The following is a 26,015-nucleotide window of genomic DNA, read 5'->3' as shown; positions in this document are numbered from 1 at the left end:
CTTCACGTTGTGGCAACAGTGCCTCCTTCATGTGTCTGGAATGTATCCTTCGCCCGCTGCCATCACCTTCTGTCTAGGCTTCTGTAATCTCCTCCACAACTGGCCTACTTCTGATCCATTCTCCATGCTAACGTGGACATTGATCTTTCAAATACTCGACTCTTACCATTTATTCCCTTTGCCCTTAGAAGAGCATGATCCATGAGGCGCTGCATGACCCAGCCCCTCTGCCCCACTGGGCGCATCTTGAGTCATTCACCTGCTGCTGGTGGCTGCAGTTGCATGAGCTTGCTTTCTCTTTGTCCGTGGCCCCGTGACTTCTCTATCAGGAGCCATCACCCAGTTTGCTGTGTCTGGAGTGTTTCCCAACGCCCATACCTGCCTGTCCTTTGCTGAGATAATGTATTTTCAACTTTCAAACTGAATTCAGAGGTCTCGTCCTCAGGAAAACCTTTTCTAATGCCCCCGTGGGGGAGGTTATTTATCATGTGTTCTGGTAGAACCACGTCCCTTTCTTTTAAGAGGCCTTATCTCAATTTGTAATCATATATTAGGTAATATCATTTGATGACTCTGAATTGAACATTAGTCTGTAAACTCTATGAAGGTAGAGACTGTCCCTTTGGTCACCATCACCTCGAGCACGTAGCAGAGTGACTTTAACCATGGGCAGCTTGTCCCTCAGCAGCGAGAGAGCTGAGGTGCTAATGGCTAAGTACTTGGCCTGAGGTCGTCTATGTTCTACTGATCCTTGCTATCTCAGACCTCCAGGTTAGGGTTTTGCCCATCTTGCTGCAAGTACTTGGTTTAGCACTGTGGGTCCAGGCCGTCTACTTTATTCTGTGGTTTTGAATAGCCCCTTGGAAATCGTTTTGTTTAAGACACCTCTGTGTAATGTAGGTGGTTCAATACAGGATGGCAAAGCATGTCTTCATGTGTGCTTTTTGGGTGGCTTTATGTTACTCAGAAAACCTCATAACAAACTTTTTACCTAACACCCCATCTCCCCTGACCTATCCAGTCTTTTCCCATTGTGCTGCTCAGCAAATTATTTTTAAATCAGGCAGAACTTTCTAACCTAACTGTATGCAGTTCTTTCTCCCTTCTCCGGTTGTTCCTCCTCTGCATAAAGAACACCTCTTTGCCCTTCTGCCACTGGGTATCAGGTCACGTGGTATGGGGCCATAAAGCTCCTCCCTCCCCTGAAACAAACACTGCTCCAGTGGTCCCTGTACCACCGCTGATGCGTGTTCTTTCGTACAACCTTCCTGCTCTCACCTCTGGGGGGGGGGGGGTGTATTTATATGTATCTGTTTTATTATTATGTTCTCAGTAAGCTTTATGTGAGTGCAGCCTAACCTAACATTTCTTTTTCAGTCTTGTGCCCCTTAATTTATTGTAATTTAAGTCCCGAAATAGATCATCAGTGATTTTCAGCCTTGATATAGCTGAGAATAACCCGGAGAGTTTTTTATTACAATATACATGTCCCACCCTGGACCTATTAAATCAGAGTAGCTGGGGCTGAATGTTTTCCCAGACTGACGAAGTGACTTGACTAAGGTCACATAGCTAGTGGGAAACTGAGTTAGAACCACAGCCCCTGTTTCCTTGCTTGCTTTCTAATTCTTATCGCCATTCCTTGTATTAAATTATACTGGGTTATTAACACACATATTAAATTATATGTGTGTAAGTGTGTGTGTGTGAGGGAGAGAGAGAGAAAGAGAGATCCGTATATGAATCTGTATGCATAAAACAGTTTCCTTCTTTTATAACTGGCTTTTTCCCCTGAATAACTCTATGTCGAAAGGATATGGAGATTTTCAAACTGACAGCAACAACTAAAATAACCTCTCTCCTCCTGCACTCAGTATTCACCCAGAACCTGCAGTGTCAGCTGCTGGTGGAGCTTGCTTTCTTAGGGGGCAGGGGCGCTGCTCATCTCCACACCCAGCCTTGGGCCGCAGGCCTGCCCTTCGGTGCCACCCCCCGCTGCTCCACTCCTGCCTCTATCTCCACTTGAACTGCCCTCCATCGTGCCCACTGATTCAAAAGGAAATGTTCCCTCTTCCCTCCTCCAGCTCCCACCTGCGGGAGCTTTTGGCTCAAGTGAGTGGTGGGTCCCGGTGGAGGCACATTTGGTAATGAAACAGTCCATCCCTCGCTCGGCTGCTCCACCTTGGAGCGGAGAGAGGACAGCAGTGGAAGGCTGTCCCCCAGGCATCCCTTGCTGGCCCTTGGTCCCTCCATCCAGAGATCTCTTTAGGAGGTATTTGCATACCATTTTTGTATTAGCTGGGGAGCAAAAGAATCCTCAGTGAGACATGAGCTACATTAACTAGATCTTTAAAAAGGAATCTCGTCTATGAAAAAATACCACACTCAGGCAAGCACGCCATAACACAGAGGATAAACTGAGATCAGAGGTCATGTTTCTGACTTGAGTCCTGGTTGCTCTTCACAATGAGCTTGTGACTGACAGGTTGCTGAGCTTCTCTCACCAGAGTCTCCTCAACTGTAATCAGGGTGAAATAAATTGAAATACTAATGTCTACCGCACAAGTAATTTGTTCACTGTTGTAAACATTAAATGAAATACCTGATTAAAATGCTTATCATCGTATCATAAAAATGTTAGCTGATGTCATTAACTTATGTTAGTAAAGTAGAATTTACAGAAGCTTTCCCATATATTACATTTCAATATATTTAAATATGATCCCTTCAAAAGACATTTTGCTACCTATTCACAACTGCTTCTCTGTCTGTGTTTTGCTTGTAGCCCTGGAGAGGAAAATATCAATGCGGCAAAGCAGAGAGGAGCTGATAAAAAGAGGAGTCTTGAAGGAAATTTATGACAAAGGTAAGAGGACTGGTCTACCCTTCACGGGCTAGAAAGCTGTGCATGGAATCTGTGCCTATTTCTCAGAGTTGGATACAGTTTTCTGCATCACTTTATCTGGGTTTGAAGCTTTAAAAGTCCAGACGATTTTGGAGGGAAAAGAGAATGTAGCTGACAGCGATAAAACTATCAGTTTTATATGAGGGGGGTGCACGAAGCTGGTGGTTCTCAGCATTGGGATCAAACCACAGGATGCTAAGAAAAATGACACGGCTCCAGCAATGACATAGGTACTGGTGTGAGCCTGTTGCTCTTCGAATACACACAGCTGGATAAATGTAATTGCTTAGGCTTCTTCAGACACTGGGGTTCCCAAGACAAATGTCAAAAATCCACAAACATTTAGAATTTCCCCAACAGATATTTTTTTGGCCATTCATTTCACCACAATAGGAGAAATCAAAGTGGATAAAATTTTATTTTATAACTGTACACATGTATGATTTCAAATGCTAATGGTTACAGTGATTCAAATGTTCTGTGAATGTGTCCACAAGTATTTGCCCATGAATATTGTGTGTCTTTGGTTTATTGAATTACTGCCTTTAAGTCAATGTATGGAGTGGTTTCTACAATCTAAGTATTCTTTACTCCTTTTTTCCAAGAGCTTTGCTATTTTGAACTGCATTCTGTTCTCTCTCGCAGGGCCAACGCTTCACTTAAAGCTTTAAGGGAAATGACAGGCTGTTGATTCCAATCTTGTGATTGTCTGTTTCACAGGTTCTTGTTTAGGGCTCGTTTTATTTAGTGAGCCAGATTATTAAATCACATATTCTTCTTTAAAGATCTGTCCTGAAAATAAAGTGATCCTGTAATTCTGACACAGTCAGTTTACCATGTTTCTGTAGATCTTCCACATGCCCCACTTGAGTTCTAATACACATAGGCAGGTTGTGTTTTACCTGCAGGCTCCTCTCTGACTCCACATCTTTTAGGTGAGTCGGTGCTTAGTCCTGTGGTACATGTTTTATGCATCCATTCCTACAAGGGGATTCCTGGAGGCACTGTTCAACTACTTTCTGTTAGCACAAATTGCTGCCCTAAAATGCAACAAGGAGGAAGAGGCTCTATTCTATCCTGGCCCAGTGGCAAGGAATCTGGGGGTAGGATATGAAGTTGTACTATTTCAGAATACATTCTATAATTATCTGAGCCTCCGGGGACCAAGGAATCCCTATGGTGAGCCAGTTTATTCCACTTCTGAGTAAGGCCACACCAAAGAGCAACTTCTCTGATTGATTAAGCTTTCCAGGGAAAAAGAATTTATAATTTTGTCACTTTTCTCCAATGTCTTGTTTTCTATATAACCCACCCCCCCCAAGCCATTCCCCATATCGACCTTAAACCTTCATGCGTCATTCCAACTCCTTCATAGTCACTTCCCATGAGAGATGGAAGCTATCTAACTACAGGAACGATATTATATAGCAAGCATCCAAGTGGGTAAATAATACTGTCACAGCTAAAGCCTCTTCACATCCAGTTAAGTGATCCCTTCCCCTCCCTTTTTTTCTTCAACCTTTGTATTTCTCACTGTGGAACTATTCTAAAGTAGAGAATACATTTGACTATAGCATTATTATTTCATTATACATAATGCCTGGGCTAAGGTGAGCATTGCCTAAGTATCACCCTGATTTCATCAGAGAAGCCATGCACTGTTAGAACAAAAGCCGCATTTTACAGAGAAAGAAACAGGAGGCCCAGATACTGCGGTGGGAACTGTGTCCTGTCCACAGTTGTTTCATGGTGTGCACCCAGGGGCCGGTGGTGGGAGAAAGGACCACGCCAGCCCCAACCTGTCGCCACACTTCCTGTTTTATTTTTGCCTTTGCACTTATCACTGTCTGCTCTTTCTGTCTGGTTGTTGGCTGCTTTTCCTCACTGGCACACAAACTCCAGTAGAACAGGGACCTCGTAGGCTTACTGCCAGGTCCCAAAGCATCAAATAATGCTTGGGCTACATAAAATATTTATTGTTTGGATGATGGGAGGAAGAAGAAAGGGAATAAAATTAGAAATCCATTGCCCATAGTACATGTATGAGTTTGTTGCTATAGGTTTTCCTTATTTGCTATAGGTTTTTCTAATAAAAGCATCCATTTTTGTATCACTGTGGATATTAATCATGGTATCTTATGTTACATTATATGAGCAGGTAGGAACATGGGCTCTGGAATCAGATTGCTTGGATTCAATTCCAGTTTTACCATTGACTAACTGTGCAACTTTAGCCAAGTTGCTGAACTTCTCTGTGCTTCTATTTCTTTATCTGAAAGTGTGGCAGGAAAAAAAAGAAAGAAAGCATACATGGGTATCTTTTGAAATGAGGATTACATGAGATAACACATATGTGTTAGTTCGCTAGGACTACCATAACAAGGTGGCTTAAACATCAGAAATCTATTTCCTCACAGTTCTGGAGGCTGGAAGTCCAAGACCAACGTGCCAGCAAGGCTGGTTTCCAGGAAGGCCCCTCCCCTGGGCTTGCAGATGGTCACCTTCTCGCTGTGTCCTTACCTGGCCTTTTCTCTCTGCACACGCACTGCTTGTTTCTTATTCTCTTCTAATAGGAACATAAATTCTGTTGGATTTGGGGCCACCCTTTTGACTTCATTTGACCTTAATTACCTCCTTTTAAAGATCCTTTCTCCACATACAGTCACGTTAGGGGTCTGGCTTTCAAATATGATTTTTGGGTGGGGGTGTGACACAATTCAGTCTATAACAGCATATAAAGTTAGAACAGTAGCTATCACGCCATTAACTCTGAAGTAATTGTTAACACACCATTATCAGTAGTAGTCTCGTCGTCGTCATCATCATCATCATCATCATCATTTACATCTTTAAAACCCTTTGCATGCCTTACCCTAGTGTCAGTCAGCCCAGTAGTTAGGAGGGAACATCACTGTCCCCTTTAATCTGAGGTGCAAAGATCTGTAACCCCCTCAAAATGATATCACCAAAGCTGATGGCCAAAGAGAACCCAGCCTGCTGAGGCCTGACTTAATTTCCGTCTCATACCTCCCCTCTTCCCCGCCTCAGTCTCCAAATGGGTTGTTTTCCTGTCATTCATTCTTCTCTTTCTGTGATGTCACTCACCTTGCTGTATCTGGGATTCTGGTGGGTATAGGAAATAAAACCACTCTCACAACCTGAGTGAACAGCAAGTGGCCAAGAGACCTTCATCGTTTTTCAAGTTGTTCATTTCAAAGATAAATTTCATAGATTTGGAGCAGTCATTCCATGTTGCTTGCCTCTTAATTCCCCATTTTGCACCAACTCCTGTGTTAGCAAGTGTCACCTGGCAGCAAAATGGTGCCCGCCAGAGAAGTATGGTCCCTGACAGCCACCCACTGAGTGCGGCCTGCAAGGGCCGGCCCATTTATGGGGCAGGCAGACAGTTCTGTGCATGACACTGCTCCCATGGTGGACAGCAGTTTATCTTTGGTAGGCGAGATTTTCTCTTCCAACTTCTTTATGTTACTGATTTTGTTTAATAATACCCTATTTGTTCACAGAAAGCATTAAAATAAACTGTATGATTTGAAATTCATAGCTTTGGGGCAGGACAGTGAACTCAGAATTAATGAGGTTTTATCATTCTGCTAAAGCTCCTCAAAATTCTTGATGTCTTTCTTAGCAGGTTAAAGTCCTAAACTGGGCAATAAATTCAAATCAGGCAACAGGAGAGCCTGGGTTGAAGAGGGAGTGTCATCCCGAAGGTCTATAGGAATAGCACCGGAATTCCTCACTTAATACAGTCTGTTAGGAATGAAGAACAGACGCCATCAATGGCTTGTGTTTTTATTGTTTGTATATAAAATCACAGAAGTTTAGAGTCCAAAAGTAGCTTTAGACTAATGTTTAAAAATCAGAGAAAATTATTTTATCTTTGGATGTACTGAGACCATGTAAGAATATGGCCAGCTTTGAAAACTACAGAAGAAAAAAATTTTAAATTATGTTAATGTGATGTGCATAAGAACATAACGTTGTAAAATCTTTTTCTCCCATTTTCTAAATTTTCCACGATATGGGTATAGCAGTATGATGAAGAACACAATGTAAACATTAAGATGAACCATAATCACTCCAAATATAAAAATGTTAAACCAACTAACAGTGGAACGTAATCTATAATTTTATGGACAGTTTATTTTTAACTATTTATCCTCCAATCTCATGATCTATTTGTTTGTGAACTAACACTTAAGGTGCCTTCTACACCCTTGGGACAGTCATTCGTTCATTCATTCAGCAAATTGGTACTGAGTTCCCACTCTGTGATAGGTGGTCTTCTAGGTGTCAAGCAATAGTGATAACCGAAAGAACAAAATCCTCACCTTTCAGAGTTTACATGCTACTACAGGGAATAATTAAACAAACATATGATATATTGTCAAGGAATGATAAACACTGTGTAGGAAAACAAAGCAGGAGGCTAAAGAGACAAAGTCAGAGGGAGTGGTGATTTTAGACAAATGCAATCATGGAGAAACTTTGGAGGAGCTGGTATTGGCACAGACCTAAATGAAGGATCAGTAGCTGAAGCGGGTGCTTTGGTCCTACTACTACTTCAAAAGAAATTGTAATGTAATTCATAAGCTCTTAAGTTCTTTAAATTGACTCAGTGTGTTTTTTAAATTAAAACCTCTGTATTGCATTTGCCTCTCTCTTCATTCTCATAAATCAGAGCACATCACCTTACTCAGAGCCTGCAGTGGCTCCACATTTCAGAGAAATTCCAAGTTCCTGTGGCAACCTGTGAAACCCTCAATGATTGGCCCTCCAACCCCTAAGTTGCTTCAACTGCCTGGCTGTACCTCCTGGTAACTTCCTCTCAGTGCCACCTCTCTGGCCCAGCTTTCCAGCCCACGAGGTTGGCACTGGCCACTCCTTCCCAGAATCCTCTCCTGCCAGATCTCCATCCACATGGTTCACTTTTTTTCAACTCTTTGCTCAGATGTCCCCTTGTCAGTGAAGCTTACTATGGGACCACTAGATTTAGATTGCCACCTTCTTCCCCAAATCCTTAGTCCTCTGTCCCTGCTCTACTGTTTTCTTCTTCTTCTTTTTTTTTTTTTGTCTCTTATCACCTTCAAACATGCTCTATAAATTATTGTGTTCATCTTTTTCTCTTCTCTCTCTCCTTCCTGAAATGTGAGTTTCACCAGGCAGGGCAAGATCTTCATCTCATTTGTTCACTGATGTAGTTCAAGTGCCTACAACAATGCCTGGCACAAAGTTAGTGCTCAGTAAACGCTTGTTGAAAGAACAACAAACGCGAGCCCAAGGCTCTCTCTGTGTGCCCGCTTGACTTAGTTTATTCGCCTATGCCAGCAAAGTATAGAACCCTGGGAACTCTGACCCTGCCTTGTTTATATAGTTTCCTGGTTTATAAAACTTCATTGCCAGTTGTTTAAATAGACAATATTATATTATGTGTTTATTTATGTCTATGGATTCTAAATACCCTACTTTCACATAGTGGTTGTACAGTGATATGGAGAAAAATACACTGAAAACGGCGAGCTGTTTGGCCATTAGTAAAATAATGATAATATTTCTTGGATTTAGCAAGGATCTCAAGAGGTCACGTGGCCTACTATTGTGATTTTTCCAACGCAGATATGAAGCAGCAGAAGCCCAGTGAGGTTGTTGACTTGCCTGAGAGGACAGAGCCAGTGAATGTTGACTCTGAAGCCCTTACTGAGACCACATGTCCTCCATATGGAAGTTATAGGAACCCAGAAAAACTTGGTCATATATTGTCTGTTGGTAGTCAGAGGGTGTTAATAAACATTGCTGTTAGTGCTTATTGCAAATCATCTCTACAACTAAACATAATAGTGCACTTAAAGGACATTAGGGATAACAAAGGTGATTGTACTATATTTTTACCACGAGGTTTTCCTATGAAACCACAATTCTATTACAATCCCATTTGCTTCATAGAGCTTGGGTCTGTTTAATGCACATGAATATATATGGGCACTTATCAGGAGGGGAGGGGAGGGGCAAGAGGCCATCTCTGTATCATGGACTGAGATGACATCGCCGTGCACGGCACACATCGGCACCCTCTCCTGGAGCGTGAGGCTGGAAGGGGCAGCCGCCACAGTGATGTGGATGAGGCCGTGGCAGCTCACCTGCTGCAGCTGCGGTGCAGCACGACCTTGGGAGGAGAGAGAATCCCAAGGGAGGGGAAGCAGGTGGGGGACACTGCAGGACAGGACTGATGGTGTGCCAGTGAGCAACTTCACTTTTCACTGTGTACTGGGAATCAGAGATAACATTTCACAGCAAATAATAAGGTGCAATTTCTCTCCCCTTAAGCGAGTTAGAGCAACATTTTAGAAGGTTTTTTTTTTTTAATTATAAACAGAAACAGAAGCTCCCTGAAACAGATAACTCTTTTATGCAGAGGCTGCATTTTCCCCTTTGAGATTCAAGAGAAGAGCCTGGTGTTTAAATTAAAAGGTCATCATTTTTTAAATATTAAAATAAAAATTCTCTGTATCAGAAGAGATAATATTGTAGGCTTGAGCCTTCTGAAATCTCATTCTTTACATGGTGTCCAAGGAGCACCAACTTCTAAAAGTCCTAGAAATGTATGGGAAATGCTTTTCACAATCTGTACCAGCCAGTTATTTTGTCACATTTTTAGCTGTTTCTGATGTGTCACCTAGAAACAGCATCTTCTAAAAGCTGTGATTTTGAGCGAAGAGTGTTTACTTTCAGCATCAGTGGCATATAATCATTTGTATAGCACCTCAGCACCTGATACAACAACCTCTCCCTGGTAGGGTACCTGCACACTGGTTTAAAGAGAATAAAAAGAATAAAGAGACATTGTAATCAAAATTCTTGTAAGCAACACTATTCTTCCAGAAAATCACTATCCCAAGCCCCCAAAAAAGTAATGCAATTATTATTACAGCAATGAGCAAGTATTCCCCAGTAAATTGATTCACCTCTTGCATATTTGTTTAGTTATTGTCTTGAAGGCACCGGAAGGGGCTAACAGAATTTCCAGTCCTGAGAACTGGTTCAGGCATTCAGCAGTTATGATAGTGAAGGTACAGGATGTGCGGGGACACAGGGAAGCATCACCCACCCGTGCCCGGAGACATAGGGAAGGCATCCTGGAAGGAGTGGTGTCTTAGAGGAATCCTGGAATAAGAGGATCATCGTACAGAAGGTGTGACAGGTCTGGGGAATGTTACATCCAGAAGGATTAACACCTGTGGAAGCACCAGGTTGGGGAAAGAGAGACTGAGAGTGCCCCGCATGTCGGAAGGTGAGTGGGAGTCGGGGTAGATCAGGAGCAGGCAGTCAGGAAAGGCAGGGGTAAATCAGGGGCAGGCAGGCCGGGGCAGGCAGGAAAACTCTATTAGGAGTTTATTCTTTATCCTTAGAACAGTGAGGAGCTTTGGAAGGGTTTCTACGTGTTCAGATTTGCAGCCTCATCATTCTGCCTACGGGAGAAGGTCTTGGAGGGAGACCAAGACATGAGTCAGGGGGATGAGTTAGCAGACTGTTTCTGGGATTCAGATGACGTGATGATAGGTAGCAGGAAGGAGGGGAGTAGGGATGTGGGGGGTCGGAGAAGACACGCTGGAGAATTACAGAAGATGGAGTCAAGAGGACCCTGCAATTGCTTAGATGGGGAGTGACGAGAGGTTTTCGGCATGTTGACGCTCAGGATTCTGGCTTGGACACACAAGGGGCATTCACTGAGCTGGAACACAAGGGAAGTGAGTTTGGGCACAAAATATAACAATGGTTTGGCCACGTGGAGTTTGAGATATCCAAATGTCTAAGCAGAACACTAAATGCTCGTATTTGAAGCTCAAGAGAGAGCTATGGGTTGGTGACACAGGTTTGGAATTGTCAGTGTATAAATAATCATGAAATTGTAAAAATTAATGACATTTATTGAAGATGTAGGATGAGAAAAGAAGTGGCCCTGATAGAAAACCTTATGAAACCCCGGCACTGAATGATCTGAGAATTTTTTTTTAAATGGTCTGGGAGTAAGAAGAGCCCTCAAAGACTGAAAAGTGGCCAATAAATAGGAAGTAAACCATAAATGTATACGATTATGGAAGCCAAGACAAAGGACTGTGGTTTGGGTCGAGGGGCAGAGGGGAATGGCCAAAAGTGTCACATGCAGATAAGTCAAATAAGGACTAAGAAGTGACCTTTTGATCATTTTCATGCTGCTTGGTTGTAGCCTCTTTAGTTAGCTGTGAAGCCAATATGCAATCAGTACCATGTAACTTAAGATGCTTCTATTTTCAGGTAATAAGAAACCTAATTCAAGGAGGCTGAAGCAATATGCAAATTTAGACTAATGATCTTTGCATGATTTGTCCTCTAAAGTATTCCGAATGCTTTGAGCAATGCTTGGCATTTGTCACTACTTATTTAATATTTATTGCATGAATGGGTGGGTGGGTGGGTAAATGAGTCAGTGAGTGAGTGAGTGAATCTCACGTAATAAAGTTCAGTGATAGGACAGCTCCAGGGTTGGTTCACTGATAACCATGGCTAAGGAATACCATCCTCGGACTGCAACCTCTCATGGCAACAACATGGCTGAACTCACGCCAGCATATAGTATATATGAGACACTATATCCAGAAGATCTTGGGATCTCTAAGAGCAAGAAAACCTTGCTCAAAAGTCTCTCCAGAATTACTCTCATTTCTCATTGACCAAAATTTTTGGAGATGACCACTAGATTTTTTTTGTCCTATTTTGACCATTGTTTCCAGTGTTACAGGTACAATCAACTCTGGAGAGCTGCTGCCTACTATGACTTATTCTTGGAAGATCCACCCCAGTGCCACCCTTTCTAACTGCCTGTCCTGCACCCCATCTGTGACACCAAGGCAGGGCAGGGGACCTTGAGCAGGTGGGCATCACGGCTGCCCCTAGCCTTCTGATGCTTTGTCACTCCACGGCCACTGGCCTGCACTGACATTGGCAGTGAGAAGGCAAGCGAAACTTTGGAAGGCTAGCAGCTAACAAAAGGATGGCTGGTCAGGCTCAGAAAAGCTTTCCTGACCTCACACTTTTGCCTAGGATTTGTGTAAGTTGGACAAGTCAGAGGGACCCTAACCCACATAAATATCTATAAGATGATGGCACTCGCCTAGGAGCCCCAACCCTAGGACTCTGGTCCCAGCTGTCCCAGTTTTTATCTGCACAAGGTCCAAGGCAGTTTTTCCTCTTTCTGAGCCTGCTTTCTGATTGAGTCTAACCGCAGGATCCAGTTAGACTGCTCCAGCCAGCAAGACTGTGCTTTCCTTTAATCCTCTCTCACTCCTCCCAGTGCTCAGTGTGCTGATTGAAGGCCTCTGTCACCAACTAGGTGGTCCTCGTAATGTCTCTGGATATACCCATGGAATGGTGGACCCTTTAACTACATTGCGTCCCTGCTTGTTCTCTCATAGGATTGTGGAGGGTCAAAGGACACATTCCAATCTGGGCTTTTTGGCCATTGCCCAGAGCAAGTGCTTAATAAAGGTTAGCGATGGTCTCCACCAGACGTCTAGGTTGTACTGCTCTTCTTAGACACCTGCCTTCCCTCAGCCCACCTCCCCCTCGCCATTCCCCTTCACCTTAGCTTAGACGTTCCCTCATTCCTCCTGGCACAGCTGAGATTCCATTACAAGGCTTCTGGACTTCTCTGAAGGCCATTTCCAGCTGCGTAGGCCTGTGTCCCTGCCCTCAGGCCTCCCGCCATCCACGTGTGCCCTGGAGCACGCCCCAGTCCCCAGCTCCAGGCTTTCCAGCACTGCAGCTTTTATAAAGGAAATGTTATTCACTGCACTGGCCACTCATAGTGATGTGGACCCATTTAAAAACATCATTTTAACCTCTCAGTTCCAGAAATGGGTTCACCTTCGCATAGACACTAGGCCCCTTACTGTGATTTCCACATCCACCGGGAACACTGCTGTCCAGGAGCATCTTCAGCAGTCATGGAAATGCTGTGTCACCCGTGCTGGCCCGCACAGCAGCCACCAGCCACATGTGGTTTTCGGGCACTTCAACCATGGCCAGTCTGATTGAGGAACTGCATTTTAAATTGTATTTAATTTTAAGTAATTTAAATAACAGCCACATGTGACCAGTGGGTACCCTATGGGAGAGCTCAGCTAGAGAAACAGAGCGGCTCACATTTTGAAATGGCCAGCCCCTATCTCCCCAGCTGCAGCCATTAAGGACTGTTAAAACCTCTGACTGCAGTCTTTGCCAGGCTCCCCTGTTAGCTATGGAAGGCCCTTCACACAACAACATAAGATTCTATGAGAATCACACTATCATATGATAGCATAGGAGAGAAACTGTGACATTTTGTTCATTTTATATTGTGTCTGTCCCAGTTGCATTTTTTTATATGACAATGTCCAGAAATAACAAGAGGGTAAATTCTCTTTTAGCTACAAACCTTGGAGCCAGACGCCATTATTTGGAAATAGTGGTCATAACCATCAAACTTGCAACATAGCTGAGCTTGGTGTGAATTTTGTGAGGAGGCTTAATGGTACCCAGGACAGATGGAAGAAACACTTTTGGGAGACAGACACCACAGTCTGACAAGGCGAGATATTTGTGTCTGGGGACGCGGTGAGAATCCATGCGAGCAGTAGTTTGTTGACCATGAGGTCCAGTAGAAGGCTGCAAATGCTGGCAAGTCCAGCAGGAAATAGCTACAGGGAAATACAACTGAAACAAGCATGCAGGTCAACGTCTTGGCCACTTTTGTGATAGGAAATCACTGCAACTTGCATATTTAATATTTTAGGCAAAAGCCTCTAAACAGGGCAGGGAGGGGGTGGATAGAATATTAATACCCAAATAGGATATTAAATCCAGAACAATAGCAACAATTTAAAAAGGTGATTCTCCAAGCACAAAAACCTGTATCATTCCATTGTATTGCATGTATGAAATCATCCACAGTATCATGGAATCAATTAAATTCTGAGATTTAATTTTCAAGTTAGGTTCAAAAAGATTCTGAGTCACAAAGGAGCCTGTATCAGACAGTGAGAAACCTCATGGCTCTTGCAAAATTTTTGCTGCATCTAAGCTTGTCAGAGTAATCCAAAGACTTCTGGCTACAAATAGTGACAAAAACAAAAACAAAATCTGAAAGATTCTCTAACTTGTGGATTCTGAAAGTATAGGTTCTCTGCTCCTACAGAATCCTGCAGAGTCTGCCTTAAATCCTTGTGGTACACAGATCTCATTCTCATTCTCTCTCTCTCTCTCTCTCTCTCTCTCTCTCTCTCACACACACACACACACACACACACATGCTCACATGAATACAGAGAATGACTTTTCCTCACTGGGGAAGACAATGCACCAGAAGAGTGAAAACGTCTTACTTGTTCTTACAAAAAAGACTTTAAATTCAAGGTTGTTTTTTTTTAAATGCTGGAGCATCAAATACATTAATTAGTAAAATAAGCAATATTTAATATGAAAGTATTGCTTTATATGTATGTTTAAAACACTACAGAATATCTGTAGCATTGTTTACTTTAATCACATCAACTCCCTGAACTCAGGCAAAAAATATGTTTGATGAAAGTTGACAAATACCAGGGAACCATGTCCAACTTCTAGGTTGAAAGCTCTTTAATCTTTTTTTTTTTTTTAATTTATTTATAGAGAGAGGAGGATTGAGGGAGGGAGGGAAGGAGGGAGTGAGAGAGGTGGAGAAAGACATCGATGTGACAGAGAAACATCAATGGGTTGCCTCTCATACACCCCAGCTGGGGATCTGGCCCACAACCCAGGCATGTGCCCTGACTAGGCAACCTTTTGGCTTGTGGTACAACACCCAACTGCAGAGCCATACCAGTCAGGGCTCTTTAGTCTCTCAATAAAATCCTTGGATAAATTATTTCTTAGCTAACTGTTGCTTGGCACATCATTTTACTGCCTGTGAGAACTGCTAGTGGCTTTCCTTGCAAAGATTTAAAATGTTACTGGGATTAACAATAGCTTTTACAAAGCTCTGTATAGTCATGTGCCACAAAACAATGTTTGGGTCAAAATGGACCACATAGAGGGGTGGGCAAAATAGGTTAATAATAATAAATACAATTATTAATACATAAATAATAATATGAGAATAAACTCTGTTTCACACACTCACAACTGTAATACCTTTGCCCACCCCTGTATACATTTCTCCCACATTGCCATTCCTTTTCCTGTAAAGCTACACAATATTATGTATCCGTCTTGTGCCTTCTCCAGAGCAGTGAAGAACCAATTCGGTGACCTCTGCTGATCATCTAGAGCCCAGGGGAAGTGTTGAGGAAGCCATCCTCACAGTTGGCCTAGGGGGCACTGAGCACTCCTTCCCAAGACCCTGACCGCAGCTTTGCTTTTGGTCTCAATACAACCATGTGTTGCATAACTGACATTTCATTCAACAACATACAACAGAGGTTTCATAAGATTACAATGGAGCTGGAAAATTCTTATTGCCTAGTGACATCGTAGCTCAATGCATTACGTGTCTGGTGATGCTGTGTTAACAGACCTGCTGCTGCCAGTCGTATAAAAGTAGAACACACACAATTATGTACGGTACACACTTGGCAATGATAACAAATGAGTATGTTACTGGCTTACGTATTTACTAAACTATGTTTTCTATCAGCATCTTAGTAGGTACTCTTTCTACTTATAAAAACAAAGATTGGTGTAAAACAGTATGCCGGTTATGTCAGCAGCACCCTTGTATGTCTCATGGACATCTCTTGATTGCATCATTTTCTCTTTTGCATGATTTAATCTTGTGTTGTTTTATAAATTTAGTGTAACCTAAATGTTCAGTGTTTATAAAGCTTGCAATCATGTACAGTGATGTCCTAGGCCTTCACATTCACTCACCACTCACTCACCGACTTACCCAGAACAACTTCTAGTCCTGCAAGCTCCATTCATGGTAAATGCTATATATACATGTACAATGTTTATCTTTTATACCATATTTTACTATACCTTTTCTATGTTTACATATGTTTAAATACACAGATACTTACCTTGTGTTGCATTTGCCTGCAGTATTCACTACAGTAACATGTTATATAGACTTGTAGCCTAGGAACAATAGCCTACACCATGTAGCCTAGGTGTATAGTGGGCTGTACCATCCAGGTTGGTATAAGAACACTCTATCATGTTCACACAGTGATGGAATCTCCCAAGAATGCATTTCTCAGAACATGTTGCCATTGTTAAGTGGCAAATGACTGTATATTGTTGCTAAAATGACACTTTTGTGATTTACAAAATAATGGCCATACTCCTCAAGGGGTGGATTTTTTTCTTACTCTGGTGGGAAAAGTATATATCAATGCCACAAAAAAAAACAAACAAACATGGATGAAGTCTCTATTTCATGGTTTGCTAAAATTAGGACCACCATCACCAGAGTGAACGTCCTCCAGAAACACCCTCAGCTCTTTGGGGTTAAGTATGAAGATGTGCTTATTGGTCAAAGAGCCTATGTGGGAAACTAAAATGAAAACGTGGAATAGGCTAAACAACATTCTTGTCTCAAATGCCAAAAACAATTAGCAAATGCTTGCATTAGGCTCTTCATACATGTCTTCACAAAGATAATTACTTGCTTTAACATAGGTGGCTTCACGTTTTTATTTTACTTTAATTACAGTTGACCCTTGAACAACAGGGGTTTGAATTGCATAGGTTTGCTCATAGGTGGATTTTTTCAATAAATACTGTAAGTGTATTTTCTCTTGCGATTTTCTTAATGGCATTTTCTCTAGCTTACTTTATTGTAAGAATTCAGTATATAATATGTATAACATACAAAATATGCATTGTCCTGACCAGTGTGATTCAGTTGGTTGGAGTATCATCCCATAAACCAAAAGGTAATGGGTCGTCGGTTTAGTCCCTAGTCCAGGCACATAGGGAGGCAACTGATGGATGTTTCCCACATTAATGTCCATCTCTCCCCCCGCCACTCCCCAACTCTCTCCTCCTCCCTCCCTCCGTCCCTCTCTCCCCCTCTCCCTCTTTCCCTACTCTCTATCCCTGGAATCAGTAAATTTAAAAAAAAAATTTTTTAATAAAAATATGTGTTAACTATTTGTGTTATCAGTAAGACTTCCTTCTTGTCATCAGTAAACTATTAGTAGTTAGGTTTGGAGGGAGTCAAAAGTTATACACAGATTTTCAACTGCACAGGGGTTGGCGCCCTAACCCCCACATTGTTCAAGGGTCAACTGTATAGCTCTTGGTATCATCAGTAAGTTAGAATGTGTTTGAATTTTCACACATGTGCATATGTACATGCTACACATTTGTATTACCAATAAAGATGCACTTAAGATAACATTTCCTAATGTTTTCAGCCCCAGATTGTCACATGACACTTCAGTTACATAATTTCTTTATAATGGAAACATAAATGTAGCCATAATTTCATGATGTCGTTTTTCTTCTTCTCTACAAGTACTGATACTAACAGAATTTGAGTTTTAACTGTGACAACTATGTCTTAACTATAAAGAATTGCTATGTGGTTCTTTTACCATCCTTAAGCTATTAAAATTTCAAAATGTCACTTTAAATAAGCTCGCACACACTCCTACTACCACATAATAGCTGAGTACCTACTACCTATATTACACAAGTTATTTAAACTATCTAGTGTTTACTTTTCTTTGTACAATGAGGATAATTTTGGTATCAACTTCATTGTATTGTTATATATAAACACATAAAACATATATAATACTGTATATAGTGCATATAATACATATTTATAGTGAGCAAAAGCCTGGCACACAATAAATTCCCCAAATATTGTTTAAGGTGTTGCTATTATTACTGTTATATATAAAATGTCCATCATAGTGCTTGACACTGAAGATGTTTTAAATTCTCCAAAAATGTTTCTTTCACCATCCCTTTCACCTTTCTTCTCTCTCTGCCTGTCTTTCTACTGTGTATAGAAGCCCATCATGTAGAGCACAAGCCACTAGCTCTAGACTAAAACTTCACTTGCCAGCTTTTTTAAATAAAAATATAAAACTTTATTTAGCTAACAATAAACCTAAAATCCATCATTGTACTTCCTAGTTCATGATGTAGTATGCCCAAAGAGAGTAAGCCATGCAATAAAAAGGAAACCTAAATGAAAAATGACTTACTGTTTTAGCTTATCTATAATTTCAGGATTAATTACAAGGAATTTGGGGGGGGCTGATTCTTAGTTCCTCCAGTTATCATACAGATAGTACTTTGATCTGAAAGGGAGTTGGGCCCCATCTAGCACAGTCCTTTTGTTTTCAAGGGACAGAAGCTGAGGTCCCAGGAGTTAAGTGATTTGTTGCAAGCTATTGATGACAAAAACAAGAAGACAGCTCTACCCATGTTCAAGGTGTGGCTTTGTGCACTGCACCTGCTGCCTCTCCTTCCCCGCCCAGCTCTCCTGAGAATGAGCTAGGGGTGCTCTGCGGACACTTCTGTTTACTGAGATACAGACCATCCAGGAGAGCGTGGTTTACAACAGTATCTTTTCTATCACCAGTTAGCACCTCCTTCAATTCCTCGTCACCTGAGATGGAAAAACATTCTCTTCCCTTGAGTCCCCAGACTGTTGAGGATTTGAGTGGCCAATATCAGTTTCTGAACCATTTTAGAGATAAGACAAATGAAAGATTAAAATGTAGGACGTCACCCTTATTACTGATAAAGGCTAATCTGGAGCAGTCATCGATGGGCCTGATCATTCTCTGCTCATGCCCTCCCACAAGCCTAGATCTCAAAATCAGCCCACCGAGAAGGGAAGTGTGAGTCCAGAATCAGCACTAGTCCAAAGGGAGGGAGAATGTGGAGTCCATCCCCTGTGCTTACGGTGTGGATTCTCTCTACCCAGTGGAGAAACAGGGACCAGCGGCTGCACCGCAGCGATGCAGTAATTGTGGAGGGGGTAGGGAGCCAGGCAAAAATAAGAAAGGCTTAGGAAAATGCCTCCTCAGGAAACCAGAGGAGTGAGGGAGAGGCTTCCCCCTAACAAAAACTATTATTTTTTTCACTTAACAAAGAAGCATGCAGATTTCATTTTATTTTTTATAACTGTAAGCATTTTTACAGAAAAAATTAATAATCATTAAACCCAACTTAAACCTTGCCAGATTTACTTCAGAAGTTTGCCACCCTGCATACATATTTCACTTTGATGTTTTTATAACCCACGTGTACGTACTGTTCTCCGTCACTGCTTTTGTACTTGACATTATTTCAAACACAAGTTAGGTGTCTGCATCACCCACGTGGTCACTCCATTTGCATTGCTTTCCTTCCTAGCAAGGCTGTGCACTTGACAAGTGGCACCTGGGACTTGATTTGTATTTATTTGTACAAATACTCTTCATACTTGGAATAATTATTCTTTTATGAGCTATGTTTAGCTCATATTTCCTTGTTTTTCTGCATTCTTTTCTTTTGGTTTATAGCATTGTATCTGGCAAATTAAAAATCAAAAAGTTTTATGAGTAAGTCAAAACGATCCACCTTGTTTTTCTCTTACACAACCTGGAAAATAAATAGTATGTGAGCATGTATGTGCCCTAAACACACACATTTATTTACATTTATTTACACTGTTTATTCTAGTTTTTAAGTTTTAGTTTTTTTATCTTTGAGGAATTATTTTTCTCAATCTTTGAGTAATGGTTCGATATGTAAGTATAAAGCAATTCTTTATACTTACAACAACTATTATTTATTAAGTAAGGAGGTCGTGCCCAACTAGAAATACATTTTTAAACATAGGTTTTTTAAAAATATAAACCATAATGCATGTCCTAGAAAATCAGATTCAGTGGTGAGCTTAAGTTTATAGTATAGTACTTTTGTTTTTCAGAATTAAAATTAATACTTTTTAGCTTAACCTTCAAAGTATCATGAACCTTGAGCCCACGGAGAACAAAATCTCTATCTTTTATACAATTTTTAAAAAGTAGAAACTGTTATTACCTAGGTATCCAGAAGAGCCTGAAAGAATTCTAGTTGCCCCTTTTTATGGTGGCATTCATCTATTTATTTTTTTAAAAGTTTAGTTACCTGAAGCTTTGAGAAAATTTAATTGATCAGAAGTTGATGTCAATCACCCTAAAACTAGAGTATTCCTAAGGCAAAATAAACAACAATAACAATAGTTTTAAAAGTCCTCTTGGAATATAGTCACAACAGTGACATCCAGTTATAGATGGATGCAATTCCTAAGCAAACCAAAAAAAAAAAAAAAAATCGAATCTTTTAGGCCAATCTTCTGGAACATAACTTTTGCATAAATCACACTTTTAGAACATTTTAACTATTCAGCGCAAGACAAGATCTTCCCCTAATATCTAGTCTCCATCTAGTCTTGAACACATGTCTATCTTCCTTCACCCCTTATTTTTTTTTCATCCACGTCTCAGGGCTTAACTTCTCACTTGGTTCCTTCTCCCCTGCCCACACCAGCTGGCTCCCACTAATTACTGTCTGCGTCTGCTTTTCTGCATTTCTTAACCACATCTCACCCCACTCTCTTCCCCAAGGCATATCTGTTTTCTCCTTAGCATTTGGCACAATGTCTGCCTAGCTTAGGGGAGGAGAGGCAGGGCAGGGTGTGGTAAAGCCCCAGAGCTTTGGATGCAGCAGACTAGTCAGTAGTTTCTACATGTATCATAGGAGCTAATAGAACAGCCATTGTGAGGGTTGGCAATTTCTGAAGTGTGGTGCATGTTGTTAATTATAGGCTCTCAACAGGTGTTTATCAATTGAGTGAGTTAATTCACTCTCACTTTTCCCTTCATTCTCCTTACCTTGGTATTAACCTGACTTTGCCAGCGTCTTCATTTGTTGTGCTGCACGAGAGGAGGCAAATCAGGCTGGCTCAACGTCCAAGGCCAGTTCTCTGAGATCCACTTCTGCATTATCTTCTCTCTCACTTCTGTGACCTGATCTTCCCTTGTTAGATATGTCTGCATCTGACCCACATTTTACTTCTGCACTCGACTTTACCTACTGCTCTTTCCAGTCTTCTTGTCCTTTATAACAAGTTCATATTCATGATCCATCATTAGACAATGAAACCTCCTGCTTTCTTGTCCTCTCTGAGGTTTAAACCAACCACCTCTGTTCCATATTCACCAGATAAACAGCATTCCCTGCCCTAAATCTCATTATGAGATGACGTTCAGGTTCTCTTGCCTTGCCAAGCCAATGGTTCTCAAAGTGTGGAACCCCAAACAGCAAAAGCAGCTTTAGCATTGGGTTGCGACCGATCAGGGCTGGACAGGTTCATGGGATCTGTGCATACAGAAAAATATTCACAGAGTTGTTGGGATGTCTGGCATGCCTTTATTCAAGGGTGGATGATCCACGCACTCTGCAAGCTGTGTGTCACCCTGCATTTCACCTGCCCCCTCTGCATAGCACCCAGTGCGGGCCCTTGCATTGCCCCTGCGTGTCTATGTCTGCACCCTCAGTGAGGAACCCCTGTCTTCTGAAGTACTAGAATGAACAAAGCTGGCTATAGGCCAAGTTGTTAGGTAACATAGCATGATTCTGCGCCTTTGAGCCCACTTCATGTTATGGGAACTGTTTATTGGACCCAGTCTCAAAGCTGTGAGACCCAGACTCAAGACTGTGAGAACACCACTTTATCAGACCCCTCCAAGGTTGTGCGAAAATGCTTCCTTTAGTTACCCAGACACCTGGGTGAGGAAGGCTGACTGCCTCCACTTACCCTATAAGCATCACCCAAGAATTTGTTAGACTTGCACACTCTTGGCCTCAAACCCACTCAAATTTGGGCCAACCTCAAACCCACTGGCTCAGAAACTCTGGGGGTGCGACCCAGCAATCTGTGTTTTAACTGCCCTCAGGGATCTGTGATGCTGCTGAAGTTTGGAACCCACTGCTTCGACCCACCTCTTCTCTTCCCTGCCTTCTCCCTTCCTCCTGTTTGCACTTTACCAGTTCTGGGAGGACACAACTTATGGTTGGAGGCTATTGTGTGCCATTTTGAAAGTCCTTATTACAGATCATTTTAGAAGATTGTATATAAGGGATGGTGATGAGCTAGGTAGATGAAGGTACAAATAATCCAGAAGACTCAATCAGGAGAGTTAAAATCTTCCTGGAAAAAAATGTTTTTCTAATAATGCTATTAAAATAATGCTGGTAAAAGTGCTGATACACAATGCTGGTAAAGAGTAAAAGGACATGGAGAACCTCAATCGCCTTCAAGTTCATTAAACTTATAGTTACCAAACAGTAGGAATTCCCAGCGGCTTCCTTGACTTGATGATGTGTTTATGAAGTCCACTACATTAATGTTTCTACTTTTGTGTATGCTCAAAAATGTCATAAGTATTTTTAAATAACAGTTACTTGACAATGACAACATCATTCTATGTCCATGTTATATGAACTCAAATGATTTTTTATTTTTGTCACTACCAATCTTGGTCATAAATGATATTAGTAATGAATTTTTATATTATTGAATCATTTTATTTCTACTAGATATGTATAGACATGTAGTGTATATGTATGTAGATAGACATATTTAGAGATTATCAATGTTAATGTTGAAAAATGACCAAAAGCTAAGAAATTAGTGTGATCTGTACATTGCTGCTGTGTAAATAGAAAAAAAAAACCTTTACAAAGACAGTTTCACAAGATCCAGGTATGTGTCACTAGACATTAAATTATTAAGGCATATAAATTTCATTTGCTGGAATCTCTTCTAAACGGGGAGAATTTTAATTGCAGATTTTATACAAGAAGGTGGTCAGCAGAACTTTTTTTTTCATAATAGCCTAAAACATTTGAAATCCCTTTGTGACCAACCTTATGGATATAGCCAGATAAACAGTATATTAATCTATCAACAATATAATCATTAAGATGATAATTCTGCAAATTATAATGCTATAATAGTAAAAAAAACAAACAAAATTTGATACATAGTAAGACTGACACTGGGAAAAACATGTACAGGAAAAGAAACTGCCTGTTAGGGCAGTGATATGATCAATGTCTTCTTTTTTCTCCTATTTTTATTTTTTTCCATGGGAATGTATGTGACAGTGGAATTCCTCAGGTTGTTTCCTCTCCAAAGCAGTTTGGGTCTTGTGACTTGGCAAAGGTATTTTTAATTTGCAAGGAGCTAAAGTTTTTGAGAGGTAATAGTCCTAGGAATTATGAGTAATATACTCTGTGAGTAGCAAAGCCTCTGGCACTAAGCCAGCTACCTTGGTGAAACCAGGGTTCACAGAGTATCTGACTGTGGTTATGTCTTTCTTCCCAGTGTTGCTTCTGTGGTACTTCTGTGAAAATGTACAGCAATCATTCCATTGCATCTTTGCCCCAAAGAAGCAGATCTTGGCAATAGCACTGAAACCCCTCCTCCTCTGGTTGTCTTATCCAGGACTTTTATTGCAGTTGGAACATCAAAAATCAAAGTGGTCTCTGACATGTATTAAACTGAATGGCAGCTGCACCATTATTCCACCAACTGGGAACTTTAAGCAGAGCTGCTTTCCCCGGTGTCCATTTGAACCTGCTAAATGAAAGCATGTTCAGAGGCATGGGGACCATACATTATGGGACGTTGATGCAGTAACCCTTCCTTTGCAGCCCTTCCCATCCTAAAGACTCTCAGTTCAGCTGTGTACTCTCCATGGCGTTAGCTTTGGAGTCTGTGCTGCTTTTCTTCTCTCATTAACGAGGGGTGGTAGTTATGGCTAATCCGTTATATAGTGCTGCCATCTGGGGCATACAAAAAGGCCAAATGAAAAAAGGAAGAGGGCACACACACTTCAAGTGTCTGTGTTTTGTATTATATGCTTCAGATGATTTTTTTTTTGCCATTCATCCATTATATTTTTTCCTATGTTTATAGAATATTCAGGTCAAATATCCTATGTCCTTGAACCACATGCTCTATAAAGCCTGTTAGTGTGTAGGTTACTCTGTTGAACATATGTTTCATTGAGCCAATTCTAATTGCGGGGAGGGGGACAGGAGGAGGGTCCTTTGTCACCACATATGGTTGTGATAAAAACTAAAGTCTCAAGAGGAGCCTGGCAAAAGGAAAGGATTATTTATCCAAGTTTAACCTTGGAGTTATTTTGCTGTTTCATTTCTACAAGTAAATAATCTTCCTTCCTGTTTTAAGGCAGGTAATTGCTTCGCTAGTTTCTGTTTCTGACTAAGCATCACTTAGAGTCTTTCATCTAGTTATTTACTCATTTTACTGGAACAGCTTTCAGTTCTCTTTAAAAATTAATTTCACTTTAATGTTTAGTTATCTAGGACTCCCCTGGGCCAGGATGAAATCACACTGGGGAGGGGGGAGGTTCAATCTGACAAACAGCCATTGTGTGGGAACCTTTGATCCTCCGCCATGGTGTTAATTAGCTGCCCCCTTGTTTCGCTGAGCTTTAGGCGAGATCAGAGTCTGCCTGCCCCCAGGGCCAAGAGATCTCTGGTGAGTCCTGGGACAGCTCAGGTGCTTCCTTGCTGTTGGGCTGCCTGCAGCCTTTCCACTGGGATTTGATTTGGGCAGAGGGGAAGAGAAGACAGGAGCAGTTTTTCTAGGGCTGTGGGGTACCAGATCCTGTGACCTGTCATATGATAGGAAGCCCTTTATTCCCTGAAGGAGGAACCTGTAATCCTGGCTTTCCAATCTCTGAGGCCTGCTCAGTAGTTTCACGTTCTCAAAAATTAAGAAGAAAAATTAATTTTTATTCATGTTCATTAAAAAATAGAGACAAAATATAGTAGATTATGGTTAGGCAGCTGAGAGAAAACCGGCAGTTTGCCGAAGATCGTTGGAAATTGTTGCCCTGGTGGCTAGATGGCACACCTCTAAAAATGAAGTCAATGACTTAAAAGCAAAAGAACAGGTGTACACATTACATACCGACCTTGATAAAGATGGTTCAGAAACACCTAAGCTCAGTTAGCGGGCTGGAGATGTCGGCCTTCCCTGGGAGGCAGGCGCTGTCTAACTGCGCTCTCCTTCCCTGCCTGGCAGATGGGGAGCTCTCCACATCAAACGAGGACGACTCCCTGGAAAACGGACAGTCCCTGAGTGCCAGCCAGCTGTCCCTGCCTGCCCTGTCCGAAATGGAGCCGGTCCCGATGCCCAGAGATCCCTGCTCATACGAGGTGCTCCAGCCTTCAGACATCATGGACGGGACAGGTAATGCCCTGGGGAAGGTGTAGCACAGGTCCCCAGCGGGTGGCGTTGGGTGGCCTGACTGGACCGGGGGTTCTTTTGGGAACCATCCTGAGCATAAGGATCTCCTGGAAATGGGGATGAAAGTGACCAACTAGTACATGCTAAGTATATAACTATGGAGGATGTTTACAGTTATTGTTCTATAGTTTTTAAAAACTGTTTTTATAACTTTCGTATCTTTAAAGAGATCCCTGTTTTTATAATAGTGATGATTTAAAATGACATTTTTTAAAAATTTTCTAACATTCATTTCTGTTAAGATCAAACTAAAGAATCCTACACTTCTATATGGTACCTATCTAATTCACCTGTTCGTAAAGCCCTGGCATGCCCTTTAACCCTAGTCCCAGTGTACCAGTTAATGGTTGTACCAATGTTCCAAATGGTATCAGTTTACTGTATATGATCAGTGTGTTCATTGGCCATTAAGTTGGTGACAGTATTCTGGTTAACTTGTATCCTGCCAACAGGTGATTTCAATGCCATAAAACTGTCACTCCCATTTTGGCCCAAAGCCTCTGAGTGGTCACTCATTCCCTCAGGAGGTTTGCAGAGGGGTTCTCCTTAGCCTGGAGGTGGGACCCCGCCCCACACAGCAGCGAGGACTGGTCCTTGTTGTGCAGAGACAAGCCTGGGGGAAGCGACCTCCTGGAATATCGAGTGGTAGAAAGGCCACGTCCTTCCTCCACACCAGGTGCAAAGTCTGCATTAGCAGAGCTCAGGTGGGAGGATGGCGGAGATGGTGTCTCACAAAGTCAGCTCCCAAGCTTCCCGTTGGGA

The 26,015-nt window shown here is 41.7% G+C and overlaps 1 protein-coding gene across 5 annotated transcripts in view; it reads left to right on the top strand.

Moving 5' to 3' along the window:
• Nucleotides 1-26,015, top strand: part of PHACTR1 (phosphatase and actin regulator 1) — a 514,659-nt gene that overhangs the window by 402,249 nt on the left and 86,395 nt on the right. For all 5 annotated transcript variants that reach the window (XM_054591889.1, XM_054591892.1, XM_054591891.1 and 2 more), the window contains 2 exons: nucleotides 2,786-2,866; nucleotides 25,029-25,196. In XM_054591889.1, coding sequence (XP_054447864.1) covers nucleotides 2,786-2,866; nucleotides 25,029-25,196 — 249 coding nt within the window. The remainder of the gene's footprint in view (nucleotides 1-2,785; nucleotides 2,867-25,028; nucleotides 25,197-26,015) is intronic.

This window comes from Pteronotus mesoamericanus, unplaced genomic scaffold, assembly GCF_021234165.1.
Source record: "Pteronotus mesoamericanus isolate MK-2021 breed Mesoamerican mustached bat unplaced genomic scaffold, CSHL_Meso_final scaffold_31, whole genome shotgun sequence".
Taxonomy (NCBI): Eukaryota; Metazoa; Chordata; class Mammalia; order Chiroptera; family Mormoopidae; genus Pteronotus; species Pteronotus mesoamericanus.
Note: the sequence above shows the minus strand (reverse complement) of the source record. Positions and strands in the feature narration are given on the sequence as shown.